Raw genomic sequence first — 21,900 nt, 5'->3', positions numbered from 1 at the left:
ATGGCTGTGTCATATGCTGGGGAGCATTTCCCTGGCATGGCCTAGGACTGTTGCTCATCATACCACTGTCCTTGAATGGTGAAGGCTGCAGGGACCTGTTAGCTGATCAATCTGCACCCATATCTTCAGGAAGGACCACAGTGCCATCCTTCAACAGGACAACACTCATGTCATCGAACTCGGATCACTAGGGGGTGGCTGGAGGAACACGGAAAGGAATTCTCCACTCTGCCTTGGCCCCCAAACTCACGAGACTGTAACCCCATTGAACATATTTGGGATATGCTGGGAAGGGCTGTGAGATCTGCTCCGACTTGCCCACAAATTGTGCACCAACTCACAGATATGCTGCAGCGGGCACTGGGGGAGTTGAGTATGGAGGATCTTCACCGCCTTGTGGAATCTGTTCCCCAATGTCTAAAAGCCGTGATCACCCAAAATCGTGGACGAGCCCGTTACTGAGTAGGTGTTGCTAATGCAGAGATCGTTCAGTGTATGCAAATTCATTTAGGGGGTAACCTGCTGCCAGTAGGAGTATTATAAAGCTTTTTTTGCATGCCTATGGCTAACCTTATCTGTTCCTTACCCTTTCCTCCTTGTTTCTTTCAGACCGTACAGCCGTGGGAGAGACGACATTTCCCCCTTCCTTATCAACCCAAACAGGATCTTGCGGGAACCAGTGAGCCTACAGACTGGGGAGGGCCTCGCCCTCCGCGTAGATCTTCCTGCAGCTCCAGAACTGCCAAAGATACAGAGGGACCCCCATCCTCCCCGCCCTGCCCTTCAACCAGACCCCGACCCCTCCACAGATAAAGGGGAAGGACTGTAACAAAAGAGTTAAATGGGGAGAGAAAAAAAAAAGAAGAGAAGTTATATATAAATATATGAACCCAACAAGACAATTTGGTTAAAGAGGAATCCGTTGTTTGATATTCAAACTTTATCCCAGGAGCAGAACGCCAATTTCACAGTTTTTAGTGAATTTAAGAACTTTAGATACCTGTTCGTTCTTGTTTTCCATTGTGTTTTCTTTCTTTTCCTTCCTTTTTTTTCACCCCCCCAGTTTCTTTCAATCAAGCGATGTTCTAAGTGTGACACTGTGTACGTAACCCGCTGCTGTAACGCTCTGGTCACCAATAGCCGGTGTAGTCACTAGAGTGTAGCGCACGTCTTTCTCCCCACGCCTGGATAAAGGAAGCTTTCTAAACCGCGCGATCCCGCTGTATAGATCAGAGTTAGAGGGGGAGATGCCGGTTAAATTAAAGGGGTTGTCTCAATGTCTGACCTATTGGGTCCATAGTGATGCCACCCTGGCTCCTTGCTTTGGATGCAACGTTGTTGGCCACTTACTATGAGCCACTTTGTTCTAGTTGTCGGTGAGGGGCGCGGTGTTTGAACCCCCCACCATTCATGGTGTAATCCTGACAAGTTGCTAAAGATCTCTTGAGGGCATCGCCCACCTATAGAAGCTATCCCATATCTACAGCAGAGAGGATAATTGGTGGAGTTGGAACCCCTACCGATCCCAAGAACTGTTTTTTGGTGTGTCCTGGAATAAACGGAGCGGCGGTTACATATGTGCGCTGGCGCTGCATTCACTTCAGTGGGCGCTCGGCCATCTCTGACAGTCCCATTGTAATGAGTAGAGCAACAGGGCACACCTGTGACCGTCACTCCGTTCCTTCAAGAACACTCTGGACGGTAAGTCTCAGGATTGGCGAAGGTCAGAGTGATCAGACCCTCACCAATTTGCAAATCAGGGATAACGTTTATTGGTGGAACAGCCGCATTAATGGGGTTTTGTGGGCATTCTACCTCCTGCAGTCATGGCCTAGCCTCGGGTTATGTCATAAATAGTTGATTGTATGGCCGGATGTCTGCATTGGGGTCAGAGCTGGAAGTGTTGTAGAAGGTATAACTCCCATTTATCTCGATGGGGAGCTATACCTTCTATAGCACTTTCAGCTCTGACCCCAATGCAGAGATCCGGCCCTGCTGCTGAGAGCAGGTGATCACTGGGAGTCCCAAGCAGCGAACCCCGCTGATCAACTACTAATCACCTAACTTTAGGATAGGTCATCAGTACTGCAAGAGGTTAAATGCCTGGAAAACCCCTCTAAGTGAGGCAGCCCCCTGTTTAACCCGTCATGTCCTAAGTTGCTGCCATATGTTAGTCTGTAGCTGTTTCTGCTGTTGAAGGATGAATCTGTTAATCGGACATTTCGATCTTTAATCATTGTATCTACTGATGTCACTTCATAAATCCTCCTAGATAACGGTGGAAGAACACAAGTTTGTAAACTTTTTTTTTTCATGTATAAATCTGCTAATGTACACATCTTGTGATAACCAGGACTGATCACTGGGGGGCGCATCATATAAAGACTTTTTTTTTTTTCCTTTCCAGAAGCCCACATCAATCGGGCACTTACCTGTAGGCTGCACTTCTGCCTCGGCTTGCCGTTGTCCCTCTTTTCCTGTATTTTGTAATCCTTGTCCCCTATGTGAGAAGTCATAGGACAGTCACATGACTTCTCCAGGGATGATGAAGTCATGTTACGTCCCTGATGTCACAAGGATGACGTCATGCTGTAGTAAGGATTTACACTGGACATGGCAATTGGACAATACTGAGCAGAGGCAGAAGAGCAATAGGGGATATATGGGTAAAATATCCTAGGAGGGATATGCCTTGAACCCAAGGCCATCACTTCCAAGTAGGCTCCTACACGGAGTGTGACATGGTACAGAGTTGTCTTCCTCTCTCTCTCTCGTTGGTGATGTCATCACAGAAGGCTGGCTCATTTCAATAACTAAGCCAGGTCCTCTGCTCTGTCATGGCCAATGCGGAGAAGGGGAGGGGCTTCGTTATTGAAACAAACCTCCTGTGATGACATCACCAACGAGAGGAGAGGAAGCCTCCGTACCGCAGGACCCAGACTGGATAACCCCTTTTAAGAATTCCTTGTCCAGAAACATGTTGTTCAGTACGATCTCCTCGGCTGCCTTCACACAGGCAGGGAATCTTCATTCAATCCACAGTTGCCAAATCTGCACCTAAATGGCCCAGATCTGCATTACAGAGGCTGAAATCCGTTGTCAAAATCTGCAGCGCGTTTCACTTGGAAATTTTTTTCACTCGATGCGGACATTTTATTTTAATCTCATCTAAATAGCTTGTGGGGATTTACCATCGCAGACTCCAGCATTTACGGTCTGTGTGAAGGCTCCGGTAAGAGCTGCATGAGAATAGAGACCATCTGTTCCCTCCACTCACCCCGAATCAGTGCTGACATGCATACCAGCCTGATTCCGGGAGAGAAACTGAACTTTTTTTTCTCTAATCTCGTGCATCTTCTTCAGGATGGTTTGAAGGAGATGGCGCACGTTCTCGAAGCGCTTTAGAAGAGTCACAGATCTTGGCCCCACTTCAGAAAAATAATCTGTACATTTTTAGCTTTCTGCACTGCCATTGCCATGATGGTTTTAAAAGTGGGTGGGGCTTGTCAAGAGGAGGCGTGGTCACCCTGGGGTAACATATTGATGTATAATTTACACCACGGTTCTACGCCAGATTCTTACTTGCATGATTTTTGTTGACGTACGGAGGATCCGAGCGGCTCTTCATATATGAGGTGCATTATGTACCATCAGGAATTCTATGAAGACCCGTGTATGAAAAGCAGAAATTTCCACCAATGTTTTTTTTTTGGAAAAGAACGCCACTGCAGTTTTTGATGGGTTTTTTTTGGGACCCAAGGCCAGAAGTGGATCCATCAGGAAGGAGAAGCGGAAGGCCTTCCTCTTATAATTCTCATTCCTTTTGGATCCACTTCTGGCTTTGGCTCAAGAAACAGCAGCGGGTTTCCAAAAAATTCTCTGTATGTGTGAAAGGGCTAGTCTCACTTCCAGCGGTTTTGCTGCAAGGCAGTTCCATACATTGTGCAGTGGCCCTGGTTGGTACTGCAGGCCAGGTGTTACTTCAATAGGACTACGCTTGCAGTAGCAACTTTGCGCCACTTCGCAATATACAGAACTTTTTGCTTCCTGCTGCAAATCAGCTAGAGATTTGACAACCCCTTTATAACAGACAGAAACAGCCACCTCTTTGCTGGAAATGGGGACCAGAACTCACTCACTCTTGGGTATTCCTAGTGTTGAACCTCTACTTATGTGACTTTTATATAATGTGATAATGGGTAAAGGAGTTGTACACTTGTGAACTATTTATTGTCAATCCTCAGGATGGGTCATCAATGGTAGATCGTCTATAGCCCAGGATCCCTGCTGTTCACTGGGCCGGTATACTCGTGCAATGACTGTATTTCTGCATGAAGCAGACAGCTCCGTTCTTACTTCAGTGGCCAGACTTGATATTGCAGGCCAACTTTCAATTTAAACGAATGGGAACTTAGCTCCGTTCTTACTACAGCGGCCAAACCTGGTATTACAGGCAGTCTTACTGCATGAGCATGCTGGCCCAGTGAACTGACCCCTACCAATCTACTATTTATTACCTAGCCTCAGCCCATAACTAGTTTACAACTGGACAACCCCTTTAATACCCCCCTCCTCCTTGTCCAACTTTATAGTGCACAGCAATCCAAATGAGACCTCCATAGGATGCGTACTCTCTCAGTTCTGGGGGCGCTTCATGATGATGTTGCAGAAATGTTGCAGATCGCCCTGTAGTAACGCTAGAACCAGGATGTTATAAAAGTTATGTTATTTAGAGTAGCCAAATAGTGAAAGGAATTTCAGGCTATTAGGGGTTAACAAATCGTGCTTTTTTTTTTCCTGAAAATCTATGTATGGCATTATAGCTTTTTTTTTTTTTTTCAATCCCTTCTGGAACATATCATATACATACGTGTGTTACCTGCACATATTAAACCTTAGTTGGCGTCTTTGTTGCATGTTCAGCTCTGTTTCTCCCGCCTTCACTGTTGTCCTGCAATTATTGGTTAAAGAAAGGTAAAATAAAACACACAAAACCCTCCAGATGACGTCTGCGTGTGCCGGGCTGTACATCCACGAGAGTTCAGAGGTCGCCATGATTACAGAATGTCGCTCCCTACCACACTATGGTCTCCCCTCCTTGCCTACGGCCTCCCCATCACAACTGTCACCCGCTCCTCGTTGTACACAGTGGGTTATAACAGATTCTGTGTCACCTGCTTCTTGTTCAGTTGTATATATTTTTTTCCTGTCTTTTTTTTTTTTTTACTTTTTATGTAATTTTTTTCTATCTTCTGTGCGGTCATGGGCAGTCCTCGGCACTGAATGGGTGATTGTTATCGATGTTGTTGTTTTACGCTGTTTGTCCACTTCTAAGCATTAATGGCTTTAGTTCTCCAGCAAGTTAAAAAAAAAATGTTTTGGAAAGTTTGAGAACTTTTAGCATTGTATAAAGAGAAATGATCATAAAATACATGACTTGTATTTTGTAAATAACTTTTTATTAGCTTTTTTTTTTATTTTGTTGCCTTTTATTTTATTTTTTGCCCTTCCATATTTCCCCTGAGAACATAACTATGGGAGGATCTGAACCATCTTCTGGGGTGTATAGAGTGATTATTATTATTTTTGGTTTAACATCCTTATTCTGTTGGGGTAAAAGTACAAAAAAAAGCATAAAAAAAGCTTGAAAAAAAATAAAAATAAACCCGTTCAATATGGTGTCGTATTAGAAGTACTTTCCAGTTTTTAGGGGTAATGCACCTTGTGATGCTGGGACTGAATCAGCTGACTCATTAGGGTAGTTAAAGGGATTGTTCTAGAGTCAGACATTTATTATTGATGACCTATCCTCTAGATCAGTCATGTATAGTTGATCAGTGCGAGTCCGCCGATGGCCAGGCCTGCAGATAGCGCTGTCAACATTGCAGCAGCTTGGTATAGGCACTGGTCCGTCCCATTGATGTAAGTAGGAGCACTACCCAACCAGGCTGCTGCAGTGCAGACAGTTGAGTACCGATCTATTTTCTATTGATTTCAATGGGGGGGAAAAGCTGATACTCATTGCTGCTTTAAATCAGTGAGGCTGGGTCATAGGCACCACACCTACTGGGCATTTACGGCATATCCTGTGGATATACTATGAATTTCCTAGATGGGATGCCACTTTTAAAGCTCAACATATTCTGGGGTAAGGACTATTGACATGTGAAGTGAATAGTATCTTATGACCATGACAGCTGTCAGGGGTGGGATATATTTGGCAGCAAGTGAAGAGTAAGTTCTTTGAAATTGATGTGTTGAAGGTAGGAAACCTGGATAAGTGTAAGGGCCATGGTCATGTGATCTCAATTCTGACCAGCTAAGATCTACTTGGGTTAATGATGATGTCTGAGAAACTGACTCATTTCAATCGGCGATGCTGTTAAATGGACCCTCCTGTCACAGTTATGGATGGTGATCACACGGTTATAATGGAGGAGATCACAGCTCATCCTCCTGACTGTATAGCTTATTTAGTTGTTTCTAGAATACAGATTGCAATGGAAGTGTTGCAGAGACGGTACGGACTGTAGCTGATCATGTAATGCTGGGTGAATTTGTCGGGATTTGTGTGAAAGCAACATCAGGATGGTGCATGATGAACATCAGACAGGAGGCTGCACTGCATGGAAGTTACTGCAGTATACATAGATCTCTGGTGTGTGACAGGCAATCAGGTGAGGGGGCCAGGGATAGAAAGACATGTTTTCACCAGTGCCCCTTTTTAACAGATTGTCACCAGGTTCATTTAGTTTGACTCACAGCTAAACTCCCCTCTGTAACTCGGGGCACAGCTCGCAGTCAAACGTAAAGGAGTTGTCTCTGGTAAGAAAAACATGGCTGCTTACTTCCAGTGGTTTCTGTCCAGTATTGCAGCTCAGTTCTCATTCACTTCAATAGAGCTTAGCTTTAATACCGCGCACAACCCTATAGAGACTTGTGGCGCTGGAAGAAAGCAGCCATATTTCCCTGGACAACCCCTTTAATGAACCTGGTGACCGATCCGAAAGGATCTGCTGCTAATGTCTTGATGGCGCCGACCAACCTCAATGGTGGGAAGCAGATTCTGCTCCCCTCGTACCCAGAGCAAAAGGAAGACCCAGAAGCCCATGTTGTATTAATAACTTTATTTCCAAATCCACTTATACAGCAACAGACCGTGTGAACCAGCTGGTCAGACACGACACAGAATATGGACAGCCACAGACACAACGGAGAGAAAGGGGGTGTATATCGAAAGGGGGGAGGGGGAGGTTGTTACCGATGATAACAGAGGGGAGAAAGGAAGGCAATACTGAAATTAGGAAGGGATAGGGCTGCAGAAAGGACGGCATAAAAAAACCTCAAAAACAGGATAGCAGCCACTGCGAATTCTTCATTTCCTTTTATAAATCACGCGTTGCATTCGGAGAGAACAAGCGGACGGGGCGAGGGGGAAATGTATTGGGGGGGGGGGGGGGGTTGAACAGAGTACACCGCAGAAGTGAACACCGGCTATAATTTTCTGGGCTTACTGGTTCACTGCCAGTGGTGCTAACCCCTAATTGTTCCAGTTGCATGCATGCCAGCGTTGGGGTCATATCATCTTGAAGACATGAAACATGGGGGGGAAAAGGATAGGGAACAGGTACCTTTAGTTCGTACTACAGATTTTGGCAGTGCAGACAATAGAAAAAGCTTTCCGTACAAGTTTTGGCTTGTCCCTATACTGTGAGCTCGTTAGTCGAGATGATGGGAAAGCAATTGTTCTCTATGGACTAGGCGAAGGGGAAAGTATTTGTCCTTAGTCTGAGTTTGCAAACATGCAACAGTGAGTTCCCCTATGAAAACTTGGGAACATGGGTAAAAGGGATTGAATCTCTTTCAAAATTCACTATTTAAAGGGGTTGATTCCAAAAACAGCGCCCCACCTGTCCACAGCTTGTGGGAGGTATTGCAAGCTTTGCTTTATTTACTTGAATGGGTAGGCGATACAACAGACACTGCCTATGGACAAGAGTGGTGCGGCTTCTGAACCCCTAATGTTATCTGACAAAACAACTATGGAGGAAAAATAAAATTGATGCTCCTCTGGGGTGGGGTAGGGGGGTGGTCTCTTCCTTGTCTAGTCCCCGCCCATGCTTGAGACTCTGCTCTGCCCCCAATGTAAATGAGCACTTCTCTATGGCACTCACCTTTATCACCCCCTTTCTGTCTTAGAATGGAAACAAAATATACATAACATCAAAGAATACACCTTGTGTATTTCTCCCCTCTGCTACTAGTGAGTAGGTGGAGATGGTCTTCCAAGGATGGGATGTGTAATAAATAAGTATACAAGAGACAGTTTAATTATTCAATTGAGTGTGGGCAATTTTACGTAACTTTCCCTTTTTCTTTAATCTTGGATACGGCTCTCGCACCTCCAGCCCTCGTATGGAGATCAGCTCATCACAAGCCTTGCTTAGCGAGGGACGCAGAGACTTGGTCAGCCAGTGTGGAGAGTTGCGGGGAGTCAGACATGTTAATGCTGCCGGAAGAGGAGACGTTGCTGAGACGTCGGGGGGATGTCTCCCCGGAAGGAGTGGGAGACTTGTAGACGATCTCTGCTCCGTGGTCCGTCTTGGCTTTAGCATTCTCTCTGAAACTCAGTTTGAAGCTCTCAATCTGAAAAATGAACAACGGATGGTTAGTGCTATGTACCCCAAAATCTTTAATGGGTCGTTAAAGGGGTTGTCCCAGTTCTTGCTGCAGGAAGCAGACAGCTCCGTACATTGCACAGTGGCCAGGGTTGGTACTGCAGGCTTAGACTCGTTCATTTAAATTGGGCTCAGCCCACAATACCATCCTGGGCCACTCTGCTTCCTGCAGCAAAACGGCTAGAAGTGGGACAACAGCTTTAAGGACTTCCACAGAATCTACACCCTAGTCAAAGTGCGATGCATTCTGCAGGGAGCACCTCTCCTGAAAACCACCTGCAGCGTTCACCCGCATGTCTAGAAACGACATGACCGTAGATTCCTTGTTTATAGTGTGGAAGGTCGGGGTACGCTTGTGGTAGGACCACTAGCCATAGTACGATCACAATGAGTTAACACCAATCTATTAACAAAACAAGACCTAGAAGTGTGATTTCATGGGCTGCAATATAAAATATATGTAGATATTACATGCCAATATTATCAAATACAGGACAATCTAATTTGTGTTAAGGCAATGCAGAAGGTTGTAGGCCTATAAAACAGATAACACATTGTCATTTAGTACCACAAATCATAACAAACACCGCTCTGCTACATCTTTATATGTCCAAATAAAGGAAAAATTGGAAAGGTGATTATTCCAATTGGAGAAAATGTCACTTGTGATCACTGGAGGTAACTGCACTGTAATCACTATCACTGTGTAGAAGCGACATCTGATATATGGGGACTGCATTCTTTAGAGGTACTGTATACCACCATACACAGTGATTTGCCCTATAGTGGCTGCCTACAAACATGGGAGTGCACTGCGGCCATGGGCAATAGTCTATTTATTTAGGCCCCCTTCACATAAGTGTATGCACATTTGTGTGCACCTCAGCACAACTTTTTTGTGGTCGCAAGGAGTGTTCATTCGTGAGAGGCAAACAGACCGTCACCGTCATGTGAGTAGGGGACGGAGCATGTAATTCACAGACAGGTGGTCGTTAGTATCTGCACAGGGCTGGAGGAGCTGTGATGATGTCATTGTCATGTGATTAGGGGCGGAGCATGTAAATCACTCACAAGCAGGTGGTCGTTGGTATCTGCACAGGGATGAAGGACCTGTGATGACATCACAGTCGTGATCAGGGGCGGAGCATGTAACTCATGCACAGATGGTCAGGTGGTCGTTAGTATTTTGACTAGTAATTATTAGGAAATTATAGTACCAGTGTTTCTGGTGGCGTAATGCGTCACACAGCTCTGCTATATCCATTCTTTATCCCATACAACAGGGACCACAAGCAGCACAGCACTCGCGATAAAGGACCTGTAATGATATCACTGTCATGCTCCGCCCCTGATCACGACAGTAACGTCATCACAGTTATTTCATCCTGAGTGGGTTACATGCTCCGCCCCTGCTTACATGGTGGTGACATCACAGGTCCTTCATTCCGAGTGAGTTACATGCTCCGCCCCTGATTACATGGCGGTGGTGTCATCACAGTTCTGTCATTGTGAGTGAGTTACATGCTCTGCCCCTGATTGCATGGCGGTGACATCATCACAGGTCCTTCAGGGGCAGGGCATGTAACTCTGAATGATCACATGAAGGTGATGTCATCACAGGTCCTTCAACCCGAGTGAGTTACATGCTCCACCCCTAATCACATGACTGTGACATCACAGTTGACCCTGGGTCGGTTGGACATATATACAGATATCCTCCCTTCATACACCACCCTTCCCAGATGGAAGAAGCCCACCAATACTTCATCTCAATGCGCCCTCAGTCCAGCGGTCCTGTGATGCTGACATTGGGGCAGATTTGCTATTGAGAATTCACCGTCTTTCTGACACATAACGTGCCAACAACTTGTCTAATATGCTTTATATCACATTCATGATGCAGTTTAGACACTTTTCCGCCATGTCTTACAAAGGGACTTGTCTTGGTGGAAAAGTGTGTGTAGCCTAAATGTGACATTTGTGTAAATTTACTAACACCAGCGAAACGCCGCTCTTAAAGGGACAGAGTTTAGTTCAAAAACTTCTTCAGCCTGCAGTAGTAAAATAACAGAATTCCTACTCGCCCTTCCGCACTCCCAGCCGCCGCTGCTGGCCCACCGGTCCCCACTGAACTTCACTTACTGCAGGGGAGTGATGATGACCTGACACCGGGTCATGTGAGCGCCGCTGCTCTGCTACAATTTATGCCAGTTTCTGTTGTAAACTATACATAAATGTATTGGTCTGGGTGGCCACGCCCCTCCAGACAAACCCCACCCACTTTTAAAATTTTATGACAAAGTGGTGAGGGCGGTGCGGAACGCCACAAAGTTGCAATATTTTTTGTGCAACTCTGATTTGACACCAAAATTTCCTAGTTTTCTACACCAGAATTCTGGCGAAACAGGCCTTAGTAAATATACCCTATTGTTCGCCAAAAACGGCGCCAAAGTTTTAGTGCACTTTTTAGCGTAAACTAATATAATAGGATAAAGTTAGACTAGACGGCTTATAGATGCATCAGATTTACCATCCAGCAGTCACTGTGACAATTATGCAAAAGATGGAACAACGCCTCTACAGCACCACCTAGTGGAAAGCAGCATTCCTGCAGGTCAGTGTCAGACCTTTTAACAAGCCTTGTAACAATGACTGGGAATTATGAGCCAAAACCATAAAATCTGGTGTGTTCAAAGACTGTCTACTGCCCATTTAGACAGGCAGATCACCGTTCGGATTTGCTCACTTGGCGCTAACTCCTCACCCAGTGCTTCCCATTCAATGTGAAACACGGAGCGGGGGGCGTATAGACGCGGCGAGAAGTGAGCGAACCAGCGATGAGTTTTATGCTGGTTGAATGTGAGCGACAAACGAACAGTAAACGATGGCTTTTGCATTTAGATGTAACGATTATTGCGCATTTTAGTTTGCGCGATAATCGGTCCGTGTAAATGGCCTTTAAATCTGCGCTGTCTGAGTCTGACGGTATTGGTCAATGTGCCCCTTTATATTTGCACATATTTGGAGGACAAGCACACTCTGCTGCACGCCACTTACCGCTCTTCAGCTCTTCGCACAGTGAGTCTGGCACCTCTAGTTCTTCTGGCAGGGGGGGTGGTGGAAGGCCCAGGTAGAGCCCGTTTGTAGGGGAATCGCTTCCCCTTGACTTTTCGGCGTTCCCTTTCTCTCTCTGAAGGTGATAAGATGATTTGGGGAAGGATGAGGTGAGGTTACAAATATACGAGGACAGGAGGAAGGACTAGTTCGCCATGAGAAGTGCGTTGAAAGCAGAGGGTTAAGTGTGGAAACCAGCAGATATGAAGGAACGCTGCATCATCAGTGATCTCCCGTCAGTAATCCACATCCTGTTTATAATCCCGCAGAGTCCAAAGCTCCAGTGAATATACACACGTGGGGACAAACACACGCGGCTCTGCCCGCAGGCCTGGAATAGACGCATCGCGCTCGCATGCAAATCACATGGCATGCCAGTGCGGGGCGGTATATTTCACGCTCCTGTAGGAAATAACGGGCGATTCTTGGACAATAGTAGGACTTGCTGCGACTTTTCTATCTCGGACTCCCGGGCCGGATTGAAATCAATGAGTTCTTTTCCTTTGTGAGTTCCGCCCATATCGCGATCGGACAGGATTTGTACAGGAAATTTGCGTAAATACACCCCAATGCCGGTTTCACACGGCTGAGATTCTCACAGGATTTGTGCGTTGCGAGACGCATGAATAAGCGCCATTCTTTTGTATGGGGTCATACACATGAGTGATTGTTTCCCACATTGCAATGTGGGAAACGAATCGCGGCACGTCCCGTCTTTTGGCGTGCCCTCACATCGTCCATTGCTTTTAATGGGGCCGGTGTCAGCATCGCACCGCATGCTATGTGCACGCGAGTGCAATGCGATGTTTCCCACTGAAAACAGTCAGCCGCGGCGGAGGATCGCCGCTTCCCTGAAGTGATGCAGTAAAAGCGCATTTTGGTGATTGCGATATCGGGCCAAGTTTACCAGCGTGATTTCACACTCGCTTGTGTGAAATTAGCCTCAAGCTTCAAATTACCTGTATCGAAAATTGTAGCTGCTTATAGTGACCACTAGAGGGAGCCTTATCACACCTTTACTATTGAGTTCTGTGTGCAAGTCACATATAAAGCTGAAAAGCGTATATGCGTCATTAACAAGGCTTTTTTTGCGCACTTATCAGCTACTATACTGCGCTTTTTCGGCTGGAAGGGCATGTTCATTTATGCGCGGGACACAAAGATGCACCGAATGAAATGGCTAACTCATCTAATGCGTTCTATGTATTCTTTTTCTTGTGCATTTGTGTATCCACCGTTGACTTCTATGGGGGCTTTGGTGTACGTAGCTGAAATGCGTGCGCAAAATACAGAAATATGTATGAGCCTATTGAAATCATTGGGATCTATACTCTGCGCACCGAGCGCAAAAACATGCGCGTGAAGCCGGCCTAAGTGAGCTACTATGCTGCCCCTAGTGGTGACTGCAGGCAAGTGCCATGGTTAACAATGGCCTTATGCAGTACAAGACAGCAGATCTAAAAAGTAGATCCCCAAAATGATCATAACTTGAAATGACCGGCATTAAACAGATCTGTCCGCACCGTTTCTCCGACTACCTGATGCACACGGTACATCATTAGTCTATGACACTACAAGCTGCTGACTGACCGCTGCTGCTCATGTGGACGGCGCTGGCCACTCCAGCAGGTTAGACTAATGATGCATACTAATGGATCATTGTTTGTCTGGGGGTCCGGAGGGTCACCTTAGGTTGCCATCACACAATCAGGCTGGGATCCTGCGGACCCCTTAGTGAGTGCTGATAGGCTTGCTGAATGTTATCTGGTCTGACCAATGTTAGAAACATATTTGGCTTTCAAGGTTGGAAAATGACGGGAATGCCTTGGACTAGTGAACCGATGGCCCACGTGAAAGGCGCAGGACGACGGGTTTCACTTAGTGTAAAGGGGAATTTCACTGCTTTTTACAAAAACTATGTAGCGTAAGGGTTAGTGCTCGGAAAATGGAAGAATTAAAGTAATTCTGCAACGGCTGAAATGTTATATTTGGCTGCAGTACCAGTTGTAACCTGCATCTACAGTGGCGCCTTTTCGGAAAGCGATCTGGTTCTTATCTCCAAACTACTAAGATACTTCAGCAAGTTCATGTAAAAAGCAATGTTTGACCCCATAGTTTGCAGGAGGGTAAGCCGTGGGCGAGAGAGAAAGGTAACAAGTCAGTAACAGTAGCTGAGGAATTGGAGATCCGCAGAAGGTACCGTCTGAGGCAGCAGAAAAAGAGACCGGTCTCGCAGAGCGTGGAAACTGAGAAATTTGAGTTTTGCACAGTGCAAAAAGTGAGCAAAAAGGTAAGCAGAGATTTTGAAGTGCTCTCCAGAAAAAGTGCAGAGCAAAACCAAGAAACTGTTCTGCAAGGTGAAGAGTGCGGTGCAAATCCAGCCGATCAGTTTTAAGGACAGATGGAGCAGACCCCGTGTCTGGAGATACCGGGAAAGCAGAGTGAGAGAAGAGTGTGGAGCAGAGCCCTGCGGCTATACTTACAATGCCAGAGCCCGCTCCACGAGTCTAGAAGAGAATACTTGTAAGAAGCATCAGAAGATAGGTTAGTCATAAAGTGCAGAAACCTGGGCAGCAGCAAGAAGTCCAAAACTGTCCTTCCAAGAAGTCATGCGAAACGGTGGCTGATGAGAGCAATGTGGGAGTCATACATCATGGACCAAGTCCTCCAGCACTGGCGCCTTCGGGAAGCAGACAGCTCCATACATTGCACAGTGGCCCGGGTTGGTACTGCAGGCTGAGTCCTATTGAAGTGAATGGGACTCAACCTGCAGTACCGACCCTGGTCATGGCCCAACGTACGGCGCTGTCTGTTTCCTGCAGCAAGACCGCTAGAAGTGGAACAAGCCCTTTAAAGTGGCAGTGCCAACATACCAGATAGGGTCACAACTTGGTCAGTCCTGTTTGTGCATGTTTAATAGTGTTCCCTCTAAGCTGTGCACTCTGAAGAGGAAAGAGTTAACACACCATTCTAAGGATACATCCGCAGGATGCGCCTTTTCCACTGCAGAATATCCTGCGGGAAATCTGCAGCATATATTGCAGCCCAAGACGTGGATGAGATTTCAAGAAATCTCCCCCGCACGTTGGGGAAATCCCCTGAATGTCGATTTCTGCTGCGGATTGTCATCGTGGATTTAACCCTTCGCAATGTAGTGGGTGTAATCTGCAAGATTTTCACATCAAAATCCCCAACGACAAAAAAATGCAGAATTTGCTGTGGATGTTCCGCGATCCGCCTCGTGCGGCGCTACCCTCATATAGTCAATGAGCGCAATAGCAACTGCACCTGTATACACGGTGAGATTTTTAACTCCATGTATTTCGGAGCCGACAACTTAGAGGGAACGGTAGACATGAGGGAGGTGACAGCGAACATCCCTTTACTGCCCAGGTTTCCTGCTTCCCAGTATGCCGGCGACGCTCTATACCTTCTTGTTTCCTCCGCCGGGGGTGTGGGTGACGTTCTCCAGTGAGCCAATCTTGGATTCAGCCTTATCCTTAAAGCCCAGTTTCTCAGATTTTACTTCTATGTTTCCCCCACCTGCATGAGAGGAAGGATGAAGGGGGTAAGTCAGGTGGACACAATAGCGAGATGCAAGAAAATATGGATTAAGTGTCAACCTATGTAAATTAGTAGGAGGGACACCATGTCTGTGCATGTTAAAGGAAACATGCCGTCAGAAAATGACCTTTTGGAAAAATCAGGTTATTATGTTAAACATGTTTTTTAAGAATTTTTGGTGATTAGTTGCTTTTTTTTTTCATTTTCAATGTCACAATCCTGAAATCCTGCAGTTTTCACACAAACTACTAAAGGCCCATTTACACAGGACGATTGTCGGGCAAACGATGCCCGCCACTAGTCCCTGTGTCTCATCGTGCAGTTTAAACAGCCGCCGTTCAATAGTGAACGGCCGCTGTGTTATGTGAATGGAGAGGGGCAGGGAACGAGAGGAGAGAAATCTCCTACACTGCCCGGCCCCCTGCTGGCCGCTCCATGTGCGAGCCAGCCCTGCTAGTTCCCGTGCAGGAGCACGGCAGCGCAGAGACGCAGGGACAAGTGGCGGGCATCGTTTGCCCGACACTCATCCTGTGTAAATGGGCCTTAAGTCTAATACTAGTCTGGCACTTCCTGTTCTGTACAGAACAAAACTTCTCAGCAGACATCTCATTATCACCGCAGGCAGTGAAGAGACTTTTGGCCATTTTGTAACCTAGTATGTTACGCGATAAAAAGAGATATGTCCGTCTAGTCCAGCCTGTCCCCCCCCCCCCCCCCCCCACACACACACCCACTTATTTCAATTTCTTCTATTTTAAAAATCACCATGCCTACACAAGCCAGCGCTCAAACAGTCCATATGCTACTATCGGTGCCTGATCAACAATTTACTCAGATCTGAATTATTTGTTGGGTGCAGCTATAACTGCGTATGTCTCAGCTTGACTGATGAAGAGGCTCGTTGCCTCGAAACGCGTTTCATTGCTGCTGCTTTTCTTTTTATAATAAAAGTAATTTAACTCTAGCATGTGCCAAAATTCTCTTCACTGGAAGTTTGCGCCATGTACCAGGTGTTTTTATGGTTACCCTACAATACATTTCACACCTTCCTTAGAGAAGGTATCTACCTAGTTGGTGGCACTTCCATTTAAAGTTTAGTCTCGCCAACAGCCTTCTTAAAGCTACCTCAGACCTCGAGACACCTATCCGGGATTGCTCCTCCTGTTCTTTCTATTTTTCATACTAGTTAGGCCATATTCATACGGCCGACAGCAAATTGCACCTGAGACATTTGGGCACAACTCGCATGGCTCAAATTACACAGTCACTCCGTCCGTGTACTGTGCCAAATCCAGGACACCATACATTACATGTCCCATTCAATAAGCCATACAGCCATTTTTTAAACTCGAATCATCGAGTGAAAAATCGTTTATGTGAACAGACCCATTTACATGAATGGAAAAAAGTTTATTTTTCGTGTGAGTTCTGTCCGTGTCGGCGAGAATGTCAGCTGTGTGAATACAGCCTCTATATATGGAGATCACAAGATCCACCAGTCACAAGAAGTGATGGTCAAGGTTCACCTCTTCCCCTCCCTGCATAGGTCACAGAACATGCTCACAACACTCTCCTATAGAAGTCAATCCTATACTACAGATTCCTATGTCCATGAGGCTGCTATAAAGTAAATCTCTGAATGCTCTTAACAGCAACCCAGGCACGATGGCCGCCCCGATAGTCATGTACAGACAATAGCATTAAAAAATATATATATATCAAAAAATAAAAATAGATCATAAAAAAGAATATTTATCACTATTTGCTTTTCATACAGGTGATAGAGAACTTATTAAAAGTTAGTCCTCCGTGCTTTCGTTTGTAACTTCTGCAATGTGGTAGAACGCCGTGGGAGGCCTTACCTGGCTTGTGGTTGATGTTTTTCATAGATCCGCACTTGGAAGTCACATGTTTGAGATCAACTGGCTTGTGTGTTATCATCACCTGTAGAGCGGAGAACATGTAAGAGGCGGCCGTGGTGCTCAAACACCTAGCGAAAGGTTAGGAATCAGCGGCACATGCAAAGAATTTAAAAGCACATTAGGAGGAAGACATTTTGAGAGAGAAGCGAGATAGCCATATTCCAGGACCATAACTATAGCTCCGCCCCCAAAATGGCTGCCTGTGAGTTGTGCAGGCCAAAGATGCAGTTTAGAAGCACCTCAAGCAGGAGGTTAAATGATGTCAGAGTGACAAAATAATATATATGATAGTCTAGTGTCAAGAAATGTCCGGGACATACAAGTCCTTGACTAGTTCTGGGGTGACGGTGGCCGGCTATTATAGCAATACAACCCAGCTTCCATAGGGGCATAATGCCAAGCTATGCAGCCACCCAGGAGTCTGGAAGCCCTAATAAAGTCTATATTGTCACCCGTATATAACGGCTCAAGCTGTAACAATTGAATATAATATTGTAATACTGAGAGGGCTTCCATCTTCACCCATTCTTGATTTAACACCCTCTTGCAACTTTGATTATATTCATATAGGTGGTAAAGGTTGCATGAAGGCTAAAAGTTATATAATTGAGTATTTCCATACATGCAAAAGTAAAATAAATTAAATTTGAACTTTGCAAAGGAAAACTGATTTGCAGAAAGCAGTTATGTGGGGCACGTGCCAACTGACTACCTGTGGAAGTCCGCCATAACTCGGTAATGCTTGTGTAGGGGTGCTGACTGCCGGGCTGCTCATGCACTTGCAGGTTCAGCCCGGCGATTCTCAGGGAATGGTTAGTGCTAGCGGCTAGTACTGGTGTAATAGCACCCTGAGGGCGGCGTCACACGAGCACCTTTAAGCACGCATTGCCCAGAGGATATAACACATTGTTTTCAATGGGTTCTTTCTTATTTCGCTTTTGCGCGGGCATTTCACGCATGCAAGAAAACAAACGCGATGTGCTCTATTTTGGTGCACACTTGCACCATAGGAATCACCCGATCCCCACGCAATTGCGCAATGAACTGTGCAATTTCATGGGGTAATCAAAAACACCAGGGACTAATTAGGCTGCACAGCCTTTTAGATCACAGCACGAGGGTACCCCGCACCGATGTGAAGGGTCCCCGGCAGTGCAAAAAGTACAGTGAAATGCGTAAAAACGTACGCGATACAGTAAAGGTCACGATATCACGAGGGATTATGCACATACGCCCGTGTGAAGCCATGTGAAGCGTATGTATGCCCACATAAAAGATCCGATCAGCTGAGGAATGAGCGTATACTCAGGGCCAGACCCCCAGCAAGCAGACATGTAGGGGATAATTTCTTCAGTGTGAAAAAGCCCTCTTATGTACGATACTTCATCTGCATATCCATAGAGGACAATTGTAAACGATACGGTACCAGAACTGCTTACTGGTGCTGGTTTCTGAGAGCTTTACATAAACACTATTCTACCAAAAGTAACACATAAACAAGAATCAAAAGTCATATTTATTTCCATATGCTAATACTTAGTGGGGCTCCTTTGACCCTAATGACATTGGATACTCTCTGTGGCAAACTTTCTACTAATGTTTCATAAAAGTTAATATTTCCCTCTATTCATCCTGCAAACATCTGGCAAGTTCTCTCAAAGATGATGAATTGGCCCCTCTACAATAGTGCAAGGAGCATTGTCATTGGACAGTTGAGCAATACAAGAATGTTCTATGTGTACTTTCACATTATAGATAATGCTTCCGACAATGTGGTAATACTCTGGGAATGGTCGGCCATACTTCCAACAAGACAACGCTCCTTGTCACAAATCAAGCGCAGTCTGACGCCAGTTTGAGGATATGGATATTCCACAATTGGACCGGCTGCACAGAGTCCGAACAAACATCTTTGGGATGAACTGGAACGTCGGGCCAGGAAATATGATCAGCGCCCATCTTCTTTGAGAGAACTAGCTAGACATTTGCAGGATGAATGGAGGGAAATACCAGCTGAAGTGTATCAGTTATTAGTAGAAAGCATGTCACAGAGAGTATCCAATGCCATTGGGGCCAAAGGAGCCCCACAATAGTATTAACATATGGAAATAAATACCACTTTTGATTCTTACAGTGTAGTGTAAACATTGCCTACGCTGGGTGGTGCAAGCAGCTAAAATTAGTAAATCAAAGGCCAGCATGCAAGCAGTGCAGAAGCATGATGTGCTGTGACCATAGCGCCTGTATCTGGGCATGTTGGTTATTGGGTGTTAGCGTCTCTGCGGATAGAGGATTTCACTCACTGCTCCTCCTCCAGGGACATGCTTCAAGTTGTCCTTGGATCCACACTTAGACTGGACATTAGTCAGATCCACTTTCTTGTGGACAATCTGCACCTATGAGAGGAACGGGGTCGGTGCGGGTGGGGAAACAGAACACAAAATGAAAAACGGGGCAGCAGATGCAAAAAAGCCAGTAAATGGACGGATGTAATGATGTGTGGAAGTACATGGAGATGTGAGGCAATTACAGATGTGATGCCAGGAGAGGTGGAGAAACAAGGAGTCAGTCAGAGTCATTGGCACGTTGACCCTTTAAAGGATTTTCTACTGCCACCCTTCCCATTCTCCCTCCACCGTCATGCCTTTCCAAACCTCCACCCAGCTAGTCTTAGGCCATGTTCACATAAGAGTATTATGGTCCTGGCCCGACCACAGGGTCAACTAAGCCGCACCCAGAGAGAACCATGATGTTGTGTGATTGGTTTATTATACCCGCCATCGCGCTAGGACACTCGTCCATAGGATGGGCACCAAAATGTGCCGTAATACTCTTGTGTGAAAGCAGCCTTATTCTAGAACCCTCCTTCGATCAGTATAGTACTAGTGCTCAGATACCTTGCCGCCTCCTGGCTGGTGCCGAATGTTGTCAATCGAACCAATCTTAGACTTTATGTTTTTCAAGTCTGGGAGCACCACTGGATTGGGAAGAGGTTGAAGGCGACTCTTGGCCGAGGCTGGGGATTTGGGAGGAGTACGCACAACGGCGACCTTTTTGGGCTCCCGGTTAGGAGGCATATTTGATGAGGGTGTGCGGGAACGGTTTGTTGGTGTACTGGGTGATCCAGGACTGCTATATCCACTTTTGTCACCAGATTTTGGAGATTCAGCTAGGAGAAAATTGGTGATTTTGTCATGTTAGATCAATATATCATCAAAGGATTACATCATCAGCATATTACCTGATATTAACCAATTATTATGCTAGAGGTGGTGGAAAGAGATACTCCATATATTAACATAATAAAACCTACACACAGGGGCATAAGTAAAGGCTCAGGGGCCCTGATGCAAAAGGTGAGCTGGGGCCCCCCTCTATCTGTATCTGTACCCGTACCCATACCTAAACGATGCTGCACATAGACATAACTTGAAGCTTCTGGGCCCCAATGCAAAACCTGTAACAGGGCCCCCAACTATAATGCTTTATTCATAGTACTGGGCTCCCTATATGGAGAAGAGAGGCCTTATGGGCCCCCCAAGGCTCCTGGGCCCGGGTGCAAACCGCATCCCCTGCATCTCTTATAGTTACGACCCTGCCTACACACAAAATATATAAAAACACAGGGCAGGATAAAACTCGGCTGTCAGGGTGGCTAGGAAATTGGCCCTGGCACCCTGGGTTTTGTTTCCTACCAATTATGCATTCGGGGGTATTTGTTCCCACTACTCAACGCATTGAGCTAGATGGCGTCATTCACTGAAGTGGAGGGGGGGGACTTGCTGTGCCTACTGAGGAACTAGAAGGGGGCGGCTGGGACTACTGAAGACGTGGGTGGGGGCTGCTGTAATTACTGAGGAAGTGGGATAGGGCTGTTGTGTTTACTGATGAAGAAGAGGCGGCTGCTGAGGTGACTACTGGTCAACTGGGAGGAGGTTGCTGTGACCAATGGAAAAGTGGGAGGGGCAGCTGTGATTACTAGTAGTAGGGAACTGTTGTAAATACTAGGGAAGTGGGGCATTCTTGCTGTGATTACTAGGGAATTGGGGGGAGGGGGGCTGTTGTAATTCTTTTGAGGAAAAGGCTCTTGTGACTACTGATGAAGTAGGAGGGGACTGCTGTTAATACTAGGGAAATGGGAGGTGGCTGCTGTAATCCCTGTGGAAGCTGGAGGAACTGATATGACTACTGTGGAAAGTATGAAGGACTGTTGTGACTAATGGAAAGTGGGAGGGGGTAGCTGTGAATACTAGGGAAGTGGGACAGGACTGCTGTGACTACTGGGGTAATGGCATGCTGTAATTATTTTGAAAGTTGGAGGATTGCTGTGACTACTGGTAAAGTATCAGAAGGTTGTTGTGACAACTGATGAAGTAGAAGGGGGCTGCTCTGAATATTAGGGAAATGGGAAGTAGCTGGTGTGATTCCTGTGGAAGCTGGAGGAACTGCTGTGACAAATAACGAAGTGGTGTGAAACTGCTGTGATCATTGGGGGAAGTGGCTGCTGTGACTAATGGAAAAACAGGGAAGGGGCTGCTATGACTAATGAAAAAGTGGGAGGGGCAGATGTGTATATTAGGGAAGTGGGAAGGAGCAGTTATGAATACTAGGGTAGTGGGACA

At 46.0% G+C, this 21,900-nt stretch overlaps 2 protein-coding genes across 5 annotated transcripts in view; one reads left to right on the top strand and one right to left on the bottom strand.

Moving 5' to 3' along the window:
• The window catches only part of KANSL1 (KAT8 regulatory NSL complex subunit 1), a 90,465-nt gene extending 84,791 nt beyond the window's left edge, over positions 1–5,674 (top strand). For all 4 annotated transcript variants that reach the window (XM_066587393.1, XM_066587392.1, XM_066587395.1 and 1 more), the window contains one exon: positions 610–5,674. In XM_066587393.1, the coding sequence (XP_066443490.1) occupies positions 610–813 (204 nt within the window). In that variant the 3' untranslated portion in view covers positions 814–5,674. The remainder of the gene's footprint in view (positions 1–609) is intronic.
• A 1,438-nt stretch (positions 5,675–7,112) lies between these two features.
• MAPT (microtubule associated protein tau) overlaps positions 7,113–21,900 on the bottom strand; it is a 49,304-nt gene continuing 34,516 nt past the window's right edge. The window contains exons 8-12 of the mRNA XM_066585911.1: positions 20,176–20,447; positions 19,582–19,674; positions 17,219–17,300; positions 15,223–15,335; positions 7,113–8,646 (exon numbers count right to left, since the gene is read on the bottom strand). Coding sequence (XP_066442008.1) covers positions 8,431–8,646; positions 15,223–15,335; positions 17,219–17,300; positions 19,582–19,674; positions 20,176–20,447 — 776 coding nt within the window. The 3' untranslated portion in view covers positions 7,113–8,430. The remainder of the gene's footprint in view (positions 8,647–15,222; positions 15,336–17,218; positions 17,301–19,581; positions 19,675–20,175; positions 20,448–21,900) is intronic.

The sequence above is a fragment of the Eleutherodactylus coqui genome, chromosome 13, assembly GCF_035609145.1.
Source record: "Eleutherodactylus coqui strain aEleCoq1 chromosome 13, aEleCoq1.hap1, whole genome shotgun sequence".
Classification (NCBI taxonomy): Eukaryota; Metazoa; Chordata; class Amphibia; order Anura; family Eleutherodactylidae; genus Eleutherodactylus; species Eleutherodactylus coqui.
This window is presented reverse-complemented; position numbering and strand designations above follow the sequence as displayed.